The 14,082-nt window shown below is 38.5% G+C and overlaps 1 protein-coding gene across 1 annotated transcript in view; it reads right to left on the bottom strand.

The window, feature by feature from the left end:
• The window catches only part of LOC121653011 (cadherin-2-like), a 65,286-nt gene extending 51,425 nt beyond the window's left edge, over positions 1-13,861 (bottom strand). Inside the window, exons 1-2 of the mRNA XM_042006189.1 lie at positions 13,698-13,861; positions 9,859-9,994 (exon numbers count right to left, since the gene is read on the bottom strand). Coding sequence (XP_041862123.1) covers positions 9,859-9,994; positions 13,698-13,739 — 178 coding nt within the window. The 5' untranslated portion in view covers positions 13,740-13,861. The remainder of the gene's footprint in view (positions 1-9,858; positions 9,995-13,697) is intronic.
• Between the last annotated feature and the right edge of the window lie 221 nt (positions 13,862-14,082).

Below are 14,082 nucleotides of genomic sequence, written 5' to 3'. Positions count from 1 at the left end.
TGTGGTCTCTCTTCATTACCCACCATTTAACCATTACCATTTCTTGACCATTGCCTGGTCTAGCCTGGGGCAAGATATGCCTCATCATATTTTGCTGTCTTTTTTCCTTTTTTTTAGTGGTTGAAATCTCTGTTGTTGATTCATCATCGTTTGCCCATTGGCATTTTCAGAAATTTGTCCATGTTTTTGCTGGTAGTCCAAAAACGTTAAGTTTTATTAAGTTTGGAATCTCTGCGATGTGATGACTAGACATGGAGAAGCTGCATTCAGCTTCTATGCTACACATGTCTGGAACAAACTCCCAGACAGGTTAAGAACAGCTGAAACAGTCCTTTTCTTTACATCCACGTTAAAGACCCACCTGTTCTCTGCTGCATTTTAATATTTTTTATTTGAAAGTCCAAATCCACACAGTTTCTTTTAATCTTGAATTTTTAGTTTTTATATAATGTTCTTTCTTTTTCCTTTCTCTTTTCTTTTTAATTTGGAATTATGCTTTTAATTTTCTAATGTGTCAATGTCTCTGTAAAGCACTTTGAATCACCCTGTCCTTGAATTACAAATAAACTTACCTTGTCTGATGGCTCAGATATGGTTCCTGCTGTGTTTAGAAGGAAGCAGCTTCATACAGCTTTAATTTGATCCTGTTGACTTTTTATCTTTAAGTGAGTAAATCTTGAAAATTTCATCCTTCTTTGTCATAACTATGTGATTTTGTTACATTAATATTTAAAATGAGATTTACAAGAAATATTTAACTGTTACTATGTAACAGTAATATAAAACTGTACTTTTTCGCAAAGATTTTTAAAAATGGTAAATGTTGCCCAGCTAACATGAAAGCACGTAACGTTTTCTCTTCTCAATGAGACGCTGCCGTAGGCCCCTCCCCCGTGTAATGAAAAATAAATGAACGAATAAATAATAAATAGAACAGAATAAGAAGTGACCCCAGCCTCTGATCTGCTGCTGCAGATTTGTATTATTTAGACTTCATTTAATTTTAAGAGCCTATCAGTTATTTAAAACAGCAACGGTGGGGCAACGTTGTTTACCAACTGCCCATAAACATCATGAAGGAGAAGAAGAAGAACAGTTGGAGAAGTGGTTGGAAAACATAAACGAGGAGCTGTTGCTGCAAAGAAAAGGAGCCAGTAAAAAATTTTACACATTCTGTAAGAAAACACTGGAATTTCTATTAGACAATCGTTAAAGTGGGAAAAATGCGGTGGAAGAAAAAAGTCTATTTCTAGTCTACGCATCAGAAATAGACCCTTGTTCCCCGGATCTGGTGGAAAGAGAACAAGATGGACAAATGGACATTTCAGCACACATACACTAACAAGTCGAGCAAGCGAGAGAAGTGACAGATTTTTCTCATTTTTGGGCCTCATACACATTCTATGAGGACACACATCATGGTTTAGAAAACCTTTAGAAAGTGAATTTTGCATAATATGGAATCTTTAAGTGGAGGAGTGGTGGTCTGCCAGTAAGCCCAGTGCCTTAAAGTTTATTTAAATAAAATGCTTTTTGGTGATATTGCATTACATACTGAATACTAAATACAAGAATCTTCCATATAATTGCATAACAAAACCAGAATCAGTAGCAATCTTTTATTTTCACAGCATAATTTGTACATTTTGTCGTTTTTGACCGTATTTAAAGGTAGTTTAATTATTATTCTTGCTTTTTTTCCCTTACTTCACCATTTTTTTGAGCACAGTTTAGTGTTTTGACAGATATGGATGTAATTATGACTTTAGATGGGTGCAAACATCACAGTCATGCAGGAGGATGTAATGTGACCATGAGCCATTAACAGGACTGTGCTCAACAGGAAAATGCTGCTTATTAAAAAAAAATCAAAATCGCAATACTGTCTGGATGATTGGAGGAAGTTCAAAAGGAAGTATGCAAAAAACAAACAAACAAAGAAAAAAAAATCGGGTATGATGTATGATGTTGTCCGGTCCCTCACTGTGTGAGACACATTACGGTTCACTGATTCCCACAACGAAGAGAAAAACATTTTTCTTCAACACATAATTACACTTATTCTTGTAGCCTGCAATCTTTGCTTCCAGTGGGCACCACAATCAATGGAAGACATATAAACACACACCCAGGATGTTAACAGTGGATATGCGTGACTCTGTCTGGAATTCATTCACCGGTGTCTCATGTCTTTCCATTAATTTAGGAATCTAAAGGAAATACATCTAAAGTTGTACTGTTTGGGTCTTGTTGACCACTCAAAGCCATATACACCTATTCACACACCACTTCTTAAAGGCTACACTGTGCTTTTGTTCTGTAACACACACATCAGAGGTAACATAGACTTCATCTCAACATGGGCTGTGTGGAGGCCGGGGACTGAACTAACTTATTGTCATTTTTAAAGCCATGTAAACATCATCTAAACTTCCACTGAATCCTCTCCACCAGTACTGTTGTCTCCATACTGTTTGGAAGCTGCGTCTATGTTTAGAACCATAGCTTAGCTTTAATGACATGTTGTGAGTAAAACTCACAACATGTAAAAACTTTACAGTTGCGTCTGAAAGTTTAGCATACACATCTGAATCTGTGCATGTAAGTAATTATGTCTCAAATGTGGAGGTTAAGATTAGAGATTTAGCCTGCTGTTGTGTTGGTCTGTACATGAGGAACAGACAACTCAGAATAACAGGACACACACAGCTAATCCACACAGGACAGCTGTCATCCTGTCCTGATTGATCTGATAAACACATACACACTGACGTGCAGAACAATGTGGCCGAAGGCTGTCTCCAGCCATAAACTAAAGAGTGGGATTATGGATGTAATGAAATCTGACTTTAAAATTGCATCATTTTAAAATCAACAACCCCCAGCCCTTTCCTCTTCATCATGAGAGATCCTATAATCCGCCCTGAGCCACGCCTTTCCCCAGACACTGGACCACACCCTGCTGCTCTGGACAACAGGAAAACTTCTGGATGCGATCCTTAATGCAGCAGCAACAACCCTCCCATGCAAGCATCATCTCCATCAGTAATCTTCACCTTCTCATGTCACCAACAAGTCAGTTATTAGTCTTTTTTCTTATTGTTACCTCTCTTTGTCCTGTGGGTGCCATGCAAGAAGTTCTTTGGTCCAGTAGTTACGTTTACTAGCTGATAGTAACATGTATGCACAGTGTTTAAACAGGACAGACGTCTCGCAAAAAGGCTGAATGAGAGTTTAAAGCAGAACATCCCAATGACACATAACAAAGTCAAAGCCACATGATTATGTGGTATGAATCAAAAGCACACACACGCACGCACGCACACACACACACACACGCACACACGCACACACACACACACACACACACACACACACACACACAGACAAACACATGCACACAAACAGGCTATGAGTGTGTTCTTTCAGACAGCTGCAGGAAGCTGTCATTATAAATGAATGAAAAGATCACTCATTCCACCCTCTCCCACCAACAACCCACGTACCAAGTTAAAATACTGTGAACACTTTATTAACGCCAGTGAAAGTTAAAGCATGACATAGACTTGGTGTCAAGCATGCTAACCTCACAGATAAATTTTCCATTTACAAAACACAGTTTTTATAATTTTCACCTCTAAAGAGCACTGACAACAATGTTATTTCTTCACTTCGATGTCCCACACTCCGGTCAAAGGTTCCTAACAGTGATATTCAAATCCAAAACACTTGATTTGTCCTAAGGCTCGCAGAGTAAAGTGACGAAGGTAAACCAAAACTACATGACAAACAATGATGACAAAGTTATTAAAACAAGTGCATTTTTTCAAGTGACAGCTTCATTTGAAGTGTTATTCCTGTGTGGATGCACATCTAAGACACTGATGCCTTTTCAGAGTTTATGGCAGGGTAACGACTGGCGGCAGAAACCCTTATAAACCATGTCAGACTTCTAACTATATTAAACCCCTGTTAGTCAGAAACAAACTCACCTACGATTAGCACACACTCACACAGCAGTGAACTTTAGTGTTTACCAGGGTGCCACGAAGTGTTACACACACGGGTAAATGATGAACCAGAGGACAGCAGGCAGACAGAGCAGCTGTCTGAATCCAGACAGAGACAGACCTGAGTGAAGTCAAACACATAGCTGCCATGTTCTTCTCCCTCTGTCCTCCTATAACACCTCCCTGGCTGATCTGTATCCTCTACCTCAACTAACATTTCATTTCACTTATTCAAAAGGGACGAAAACCGAAGGCAAATTAATTTTCATTTGTTAATGTCAATCCAAGAACTGGTCTGACTACCATACAGTCCTTCACCATGGTGTAACTTGCAATGCTATATTTAAAACTGAGAACTTTTTATCTGGTTTTCTTTAGTTTCTTTCACACATGATTTCAGCAGCTTAGTCAATCTGACAGTTTTTGGAGAAAACCTGCCTGAAATCTGCATTTAACTTCCAGTAAGATTTCCTTTTTTAAAGCCACACTGCCACAGCAGCGCTTTTCGTTCTGTTGAATCACCGCATTTTTCATCCACCCGTCACTCCGCCATCACGCTGTCTGAAGTCTGACTGAATGACAGGTTACTGAAGCTGCTAATCTGCTGGGTAAAAAGAAAAAGAGGGATTCTGCTGAGGTGTAATCACTGAGAATCATTTGGAAAATAAGGTCTCATTAACAGCTTTGTTCTGCGACTTGAGCTGCACGCTGTGACGCCTAAAGATACGACAGGCATGCTGGGAGTGTTGTGTTTACAAGCAGTCTGGGAAAATTGGGGCTTTGTTCAAATACAGTAGGCTACCAGTCAAAAGTTTGGATGCACCTACCCATTCAAATTTAATAAGCAGATATGTCCAAACATTTGACTGGCATTGTATCTCAGTATGGATATGCAAAGTTGCTTGGAACATCTTCAACATCTCAACCTGAGACATTTTAAGACATTTCTCATTCTGGAAAGCAAAGGACTTTATGTTTCTGTGTTTTTTCTTACACAGTTTGAGTAATAAATTAATAAACTATTTAAGGAAAATAAGAGAAATGTTAATAGAAAATTCAATAAATACTTAGCTGTAGCCTACTACAAACACATTTCAGCTTGAATCTGTACTTATGATGATCTGGATTCAGAGATTGTCCTCCCAAATACACACCCATGGGTTGTTTGTTCATACAGACCCAAATAACCTAGAATTATATTAGACGAATATGTTTATGGCAATCATGAAAATAATGATCACAATGTAAAAAGAATGGATTTATCACCAAAAATGTAATGTTAAAAATGTTATATTATAATCAAACTTTACACCCCCTTAACACAACACTAGTCCAGCCTTTGAGTTAAGAGCCTTCTTTATTCCTAAATGAGTCATGGATCAGTTTTAAGTGGCATAACAAGTAAAAACACAATCCTCTGAAAATGGTCAGGAGCAAGACTTTTGCTCAGCCTTGTACATATTTTCTGCAAATGCCAACATCAAATGAATGAACCTTTGCCCTACCACTGAAGAAACCATCGCTACACCAGCTCCATCACTCATAAATAATCCAAGACATGCTCTCAGTCTCTCATATTCACACACAGTCATTAGTCCAATGTGAGGTCATCCATGTAGCAGCCATCATTCATTTAACAGAACATGGCTGCAAAACAGAGACAGAGATGGAGGGAGACAAATGGGAGTACAGCATTTAGCTGAACATGAACAATTACAACTAGAAGAGCACCCGTGGGAGTACGTACACACCCACACACTGCACACATTCCAGTCATGTCTGTGGATCAGAGATGCACAGCCTTGGTTTTGTCACTTCAACAACAAACACATTAATGGAAACATATTCTAAAATGTTTCCTCTACACACACATTAAAGCATGTTTCAGGGAAAGTGGTCATCTGAGCTATGAATATTTAAAAACTACCTTGTAAGGTGTGTACAGACTGTGTTTGCAGATCATGTTTACAGCTCGGCTGCTAAACTCTTCCTACAACTGAGCTGTCATAGAGTTTTATAAAGGTAAATCACTTCAACAGGTTTATCCTCTAAGTTGGTAGTTTAAGCATGATTTTTCAAGAAAAACATTTAGACACACTGTTAATCTGATAGTGGTATTGTGATCATTTACTCAGCAACAACTTTAAGAGATGCTTAAACACAACATTAACATTCCTCCTCTACATCCTGTTTCAAAGTTCACGCTGACTTGGAAATGAAGACGGAGGACATTTTCAACAAGTTTTGGTTGCTGCTTTATGCTCTTTTCCTTGATTATACGTGATATTTTTAACTGATTATGATGGTGATGGGAGACGACAAATGGGCTGGTTTTATGCGGTGGTAGAATGAATGAAACCCTGATTGGCTGTGACAGGGCCTGGCTTCCATCTCCTCAGTGACCACTGGCAGTGACATAAATGACCACATGTCCTGAGTGGTGCTGACAGAAGAATCCCACCTACCTATCAGAAACAAAAATATTTAAATCTGCTGAAAATTTATCACATGAATATAATCAAGACCTCAATAATCAGCCCTAAAATGGAACATAATTCGATTTTGATTTAATTTATTTCTAACATGTTTTTAAAGGAATGTTGTGTTTTTTGTCAAAGTTGTTCTGTGTGTAATATTTATTATTAGTGGTCGGTGTCTTAGCTGCAGTAGGCGATGTTCAGAGCACACTCGGTTTGGAGAATCAAGGAGGTACTGTTGAGGTTTTTTTTAAATTAGTGTTTCTTTCAGAAGCTGGTTCAGAATGAATTTACAGAAAATTGTTAGAACCTTAAGATTGTGCTTCTTTACTGGGGAAAGGTGTGCTGACACTGAGCTGAGCAACATTACAGATAAGTTATTTCATGTTCCTTTACCTCTCTCACATATGCTCTGCTACAATACGAGTTTATCAAAATGTTTGTTAAAACAGTTTACAAAAAAATAAAGAAGAGAAAAATAAAAAACAATGTTATTGTCTGAATCAGTGGTTCTCAGGCTGATTCAGGCTGGGCATGTGAACGAGTCATTATTGCAGTAACACATTAATTAATTAATGCCATCAGGTTTATTGGGTGTTAACTTATTTTTTATTTGTTTTGTTTTTTTTAACTTTGTTGGGCAGTCATAATGTTGAGAGTTTGCAGTGAAAGTGGTCGACTGGAGCAGAACTCCTTAAACGAGCTCCACCTCCGCCTCTTGTCTTGCTGCAGCGTCACATCACGTGTAAACAAACAGGAAAAAGCAGGTTTATCAAAATTTTGTTTGGCATCGACAAAAGGAAGAAAGCAGAGTGCAGATAATACAGAAGTTAATTTAGCTTAGAGCAGCTCAGTCTGTCCTGTTGAGTTCCTGCAGGTCACAAGGCTGAAAATAAAAACATTTTCTTTAGTTAAAGTTGTGTCCCATTAAGCTAAACAGTCAAACTAAGAATGCAAAGTTTGAGAATTTCTAGGCAAGAAATCTAAATAAAGTACCACTAAAGGTGCATGGATGGAAGCTATTGTGCATTTCGAGCTATCTCACCTCATTCGGTTCTAATCCTGCTTTTTGTCTCTTCACCTGATGGATTGAAATTCATCAGTTCCCTCTGTGTTTGGCAGTTTTGCATCACTTTAAAATTCACCCTGCTGACTTGTCACCTTTTAATTAGTAAATACTGAAGTTTTCATCCTTCTTTGTCATAATTGTTTTATTTTATTACATTGATATTTAAGATGAGATTTACAAGAAATATTTTAACTGTTACTGTGTAAAGAGAAAACAATTACTAAAAGCTGTTTATTTGTTAAGTGTTTGTAAACTGTGTGTTTTTCAAATAGCAGTACTTTTACAGGAAAATGATGCAGTATAAATATATATATATATATATATATATATAGATAGAGAGAGAGAGAGAGAGAGAGAGAGAGAGAGAGAGAGAGAGAGAGAGTTAGAGTGATGTATTAAAAAAAAGAACAGAAAGGGAATGACACAGGCATTTTGAGGGAGGATGTGGGGGGATGAATGTGCTTTGAGACTGCTGGCTCACAGGATGGGGGTTTCCACTGCTGGGTGGAAGGGTCCTGACCAGCAGCTGGCTGCATGAGGCCATATAACTGATTAACACACACTACCTTAATAGGAAGGATGGATGGGAAAATGGGAAGATGAGAAGGTCAAAGCAGTCAGAACTGCTGCACTCCACAGGAAGTACAGGACAGCGACTGACCTCAGACTGACTCACACACACATACTCAGAGATACTGTAGTCAAATGCAAGCACAGCATAAGCAAGCACTAGAGTTCAAATGTACAAATACACACCCACACACTATGAGTACTGTAGTTGGAGGAAGAAACCAGTATATACTGCAGTACTGAGAAAATCATTTAACTCATGTCTGCATTATATAAATACAAACACACATAAATACACTTAAGATAATAAACAGGAAGAGGACAAATACTTCTATTAATACTCTACTGTAAAAGCAAACACCAATATATGTTTCTTCATAGTTGTAAACACAGACACACACCCACATATGAATGTCCACTGCCAAAAACACACCTCTGGAAAGACTCAAACACATCTGATGTTTAAATTTATACTTTTTATTTCTTTATCATATTAGAAATAATGATTTTAATGCCATTCTTACTTTAATGCATATGATTAGAGGTTTTTATAGTGGTGAGACTGACTGTTGGAAACATGGTGGTGATGCAGGGCTGTGTGTGCTCAGACAGCATGTGAGTGTTGTAGGATCAGATGTAACAGTAGTGTTGGACATAGTGCAACAAAGGCACAACAGTCCCACCTAAAACATGCTACGTCACTACAGAACCACACTTACTACCTGCTGTTACTGTTGCCATTTTTCCATTTACACAGCTCACACATGCCCACACACACACACGATCACACACACTTGAACATACGTTCTCACTCACACCACGTCACAGCAGTGTTGCTGGAAAGTTTTTGCCTTCAACTTTAACTGTGGGGAAACAAGCCTGTTTGACTACTTAACACTGTCTTAAACAATTATTAAATCTACAAGAACATGAGTTAAAATAACCAGATTCCAGGATAAGAAAATCTCTCTCTGACCAGTTTCTCATGTTTAAAGTACTCTGTTCAGCCACAGGTTTCTCTTCTTGTAGATAAAGAAACTGCACATATAAAAAATTATCCCTCTAACCCTTCGACTACTTTTAATAAAATTGAGGTGTAATAAAACAGAATGCGGGAACAGGATCATTAAAAAGGAAATGTGAACGGCACAAATACAGGTAAATAGAAACCAGCTAAGTCACCAGTGAATAACAAGTGATGCCACCCAACAGAGATAAAACATTCTAAGCACCTTTCATACATATATCCACTGCTTATTAATAGATATGCCAATATCCTGAGGACCAATCAATGCTGAAAACAGCATAGTCTTTTAGGACAGCTACACAAGTTTACACCTCCTTCTGCTTAGAAATTGTCATCAGACAGCAGGGCTCTTTTCTCCTCACATTCAAAACAGTAATGTGCACATTTAAACCAATAATTAACTAATCTCTTACTCATCCCTTGACGCAGTTTTTAAAAAATGCACAAAAAAACATAGACCACCAACCAACTCCTGACAGGCCAACTTCTCAGCAGAGTACATCCCAGCAGCTGGGGGATTTTGGATCAGTGTATCAGTCTGATCTATACTCAGGCTTCAGATGTTAGAAAGCTCCATCATGTTTTGAAAATCAGCAGGACTCTTAAACAACTCCACCTACCAGCAGGAGATTATTACGGGAACTGTCCCCACTCCAAATTTGTGTGTGCATGTGTGTATGCTTATGTAAGTGTGTGTGTACTGACCGTTGAAGACAGCCTGTCCCTTTGCCAGCTCTTGGTCCATTTCGATGATGTATTCCTCCTGTGTAAACCCCCGTGTGCACGGCAACAATTCCTGCTTGCTTAGCAACGACTGCTCTGTCTTTCCACCCAGAACGACCTGCAGAGATAGAGCGAGCAAAGATAAAAGCAAATGAAAACAATATTTTAATCTTTCTTTTTTTTGTTTCATTTCCTGTGTTAATTTGTCTTTAAATAAAAGTTTAACATAATTTAAAATCCATCTGTACACAAGGAAAAAAAAAACAACAGTAAAAGAAGTTTGCAGATGATAATTTGTAAATATTTTTGGTCCTTCATTCAGATTTTCAAAACTGTTGCCTTGAAAATGTCTCATTTGGTTTAAAAAAAACAAAAAGGCCTTGAGAATGATAAGTCTTTGCTTTACCTTCCATGTATTTATATAAATGACATGTCTGGCTTTGTATATATATTTCCCTGTGGGATAATGTTACTTTAAGCTTCTGTTCTCGGTTTTGTTTGCTTTCCATATATTCCTTGCTCAAATCTGTATTTCTTGGCTTTACATTGAGTTTAAATGAAGATTTTGGAAAAAAAAAAATTCTGTCTTGGAACAGCAAAGCATAAAGCATGCTGTGAGTCAAAAGGAATATAAAATTCAGTTCAGCGCCAGCCCAAACCACCAGACTATTATTAATCACTGAGAAGAGGAACAGACAACTGGGTCAATTAATTTTTATGATAATTAACGTCTAGACTTTTGTCTCTTCTGTTGTTTGAGCATGAGCCCAACATGACCCCCCTCCCCTCCACTTCTTGTCCCACATACACGATGACATACAGGAGCGCATATTCTCAAATTATTCCCTCTCTTCTACTTCACAGAGCAGCAGAGAAACATCTGCTGTACTGTAGGTGGGATGCAAGTGAGGGATGTTCTTCTGTGATTAAAGTAATGAAGCTAAGAAGGGTGCTGTGATTTGCTTCCACTTGAGCTAAAATCTTTAAACCCTCATGTCCAAGCTGCCTATCCTTGCGTGCTTAGAAGGGGTGGGGGGAGGGGGGGATTTAGCAGGGCTGGCTTTTATCTTGTCCCCAATTATCACAAGTAGGGAGGAAGTAACCGTCCCTTTCATATAGCAGTCAAGCCAAATTTGTTGTAAATATAAAAACAGTCCACCTTAAGCTGTTGCTTAAGCAGCTGTTCCTCTTTGGTTATTTATTCAGGCCAAATCCAGGCCTTCATCCCTTGAGTTAGGAGCCTTTTAATACTTCAATGATTCATACATTAAGTGGTGGCACGTTTCCCTGAAAACGATCAGGTGCAAAGACTGAAGTGAAAAGAACGAAAAAGCAGCAAATGTCCAAATAAATTTTTTAGACAATCCTGGAGAAGTATTTTAAAAGATCACAACAATGCTTGATTCCAAGGGATAAAAATGGAAGAAATCGGGTCTGAATCAGGAGTTTTTTCACAGTACTGTTAAATAATGTAAAACAACAAAAGTAAACAACTTTGTCTTTTTTCTCTTACCATGATATAAACATCTTGGGGTTACAGCAGAACCTCTATGTGATCAGGCTAATTCTATTTTATCAAGTTCTGTGTAAATATAACTGCAGTGTACAATTAAGGGAAAGAAGTATGCACTTCTTACAAATATGGAGGATATCGCTAGGTTTCAATGCTTCTGGCTAGCATTCCTATTTCAGGATCCAAAGCATCTAAAAGAAAATCAAACTTTCTTGGTTTTTTTTAGTTTTTTTTTTTACTGCAAACACATGTATGCAGTTTTCTGATATGTTGTTATCTCGGGAGAGAAACTTTCAACTGGTTTAGATTAATCAATCACAGAGGAAAATATGATCAAACTGACACAGAAAGCAAAACTTAAAGGTTTGTTCCAGCAGCTGAACGTCATTTTAGATCACACTCAACAGGCTGAAAATGTTCAACAGTGTATACTCGTCCACCACAGACTTACATGTGTTGCTACTGTAGCTTATTACCATTATAGTGTTTAACCTTTAAAATATTAAAGAAAAAAATCTGTTGATCAACCAATCCAATAATTATTACTCAAATCAGAGGAATTATAAATAGTCATGTATAAATGAAAATACTGTTCAGCTGGCAAATTATATCTGGCTGTTGCATTGTATAGCAGCGAGCAATAGTATATATTTCTGCAGCATGAACACAGTATTGTTTATATTTGTATGGAAATTTAATTTATATTTGCTTGGCTTTTTTGCTCTGCATATCGACACCGCAGTGTGGTACATTTTCCATCTAAACGTATAAATCTGCACAGCTGCCAAAGAGGCAACACTACCTGATGTGACACTGAAGAGAGCAAATCCTGTCTTCTTTGACTATATGTCCTTTATCTCCACAAACTTTGAACAATGATACTTGGTTTATCTACAAGCCTGTGAACCACTCCATTGTGAAATATACTCTAACTAAATCATCAGCCATGTTGTCATGTTTGGTATTTATACATTCTGCAACTGCATGCAGCAGCAACAGATTCATGGTCAATGCCCTGGTAATAAAAGATCAAGAAAAAAAAACTACTATTCGTGGCTGCAAAATAACAAAAGTAGAAAAGCAGATGAAACTGATGCTTTTACTGGATTTGAGGTAAGCCTTTTGGAGTGCTGACCCTGCTGTTCTAGGGGTAGGGGATCAGTGTTAGGTTTATATTACCACCTGGCCTTTGACCCTTTAGCAAAGCACTGGCCTCTTTATTGATTTATTTACATAGCAAGGATTTTTTCCCCCCCTGGTTACCATCGTTATATCCTGCTCAATGTGGAGCCTCAGATTTGCCCGTACAGCATGATTTTGTTGATTTCTTGTGTTTGTTTTAATAGAACATATTCTTGCTAATAATCCGTGAAAACTTCAGCAGAAGTGATTGTGGTATTTAAAATAAAGCACTGAGTGAGTGGTCAGTATGGTCCTTTAAAAGTTAGTGCGTCAGTGCTGGTTGTGGGTAACGGGCTGAGCAAACCTCGGTGTCCCTCCAGCAGTTCTTTAGCTAAAGCAGGCAACATTTGACACATGAACACGGTCTGATGCAGCAACACAAAACCTTTTTCTACGAATTGAACTGTAATGCCACCCAGAAATCCCACCATCTACGGATGAATGGTTACAGAGCCTGGAACAAGGCGGCTGGCCTCTGCATGCTTGTAATGAAACCAGCCCAGCCTGCAGCGGATCGCTGAAGGCGTCAGAGCTCTGTGCTCCACCGTGTTCGGCCGGGTGTGAGCGCACAAATAAAACTGCCATCTTTTCGATCGCTGCGTCGTCGACGATGCACATTGTGGTCTGAACTCAGTCGGAGTTATACCGGACTGCGACCAAACTAAAATCTAGCAAATAAATTTTGCAGGAAGCCAAATCAAAAGCCGTCACAATGAGTCAGAAAAGCAAGCGATAGACATCAACCTGTCACCGCGGATGTTCCGGATCTCCTGATGGAGCCTCCGTTTGGACAACAGTGTTGGATTTAAAATCCGCAGCTTGCCTCAAACACAAGAACGTCGCGCACCGAGTGTATTTATCCTGTTTGTTTGATGTATTTATTGCCGATGTGTAGGACTGCAGCAGGTCTAGGATCAGCAGCATTTTACTGACAGAAAGCTGTGGGAATATAATGCTCTCAATTCACTACGAATAAGCTAAGAATTCTTAAAATAAGCGTAAAACAAATGGGATGCACTCATTTCCTCGTAGATCGTTCTTCTTTATCTCCTATGAACGACCATCTCTTTTTAGCTGCAGCTACATCCTCCCAAATATATATATATAAAAAACATAAAATATTTACCTTAATAGTCGCCATCAGCATCCAGAACCAAAGAAGATTCATTTTATTGTTATAATTCCTCCTTCGACAGCCGCCCAGAAGTCAGGTTTTAATTCCAAGCAATGCTTTGCATGAGGAAGCCCTCCTCTTCAAAGCAGTGCTCCTCTGTGTCTGACTGTTCTCTCCGCCTCAGCCTCACTGGCACTCCAGCCAGCCTGGGACTGGCTCAGCGCCGACCCCTGCGCGCCTCAGTGTCGCCCTCCACCGGTTTCCAACCTGCTGTCAGAACCTTCAACCAACTTCAGAAAGCAGCTGCTGACACTAAAAATTTAGAGATTTGATATGCAATATTTAGGAGCTTTACTATAATAATAGAAACTGTTATTTTGTGAAGAAGTAAGTTCTA

Source organism: Melanotaenia boesemani, chromosome 14 (assembly GCF_017639745.1).
Source record: "Melanotaenia boesemani isolate fMelBoe1 chromosome 14, fMelBoe1.pri, whole genome shotgun sequence".
NCBI classification, from domain to species: Eukaryota; Metazoa; Chordata; class Actinopteri; order Atheriniformes; family Melanotaeniidae; genus Melanotaenia; species Melanotaenia boesemani.
This window is presented reverse-complemented; position numbering and strand designations above follow the sequence as displayed.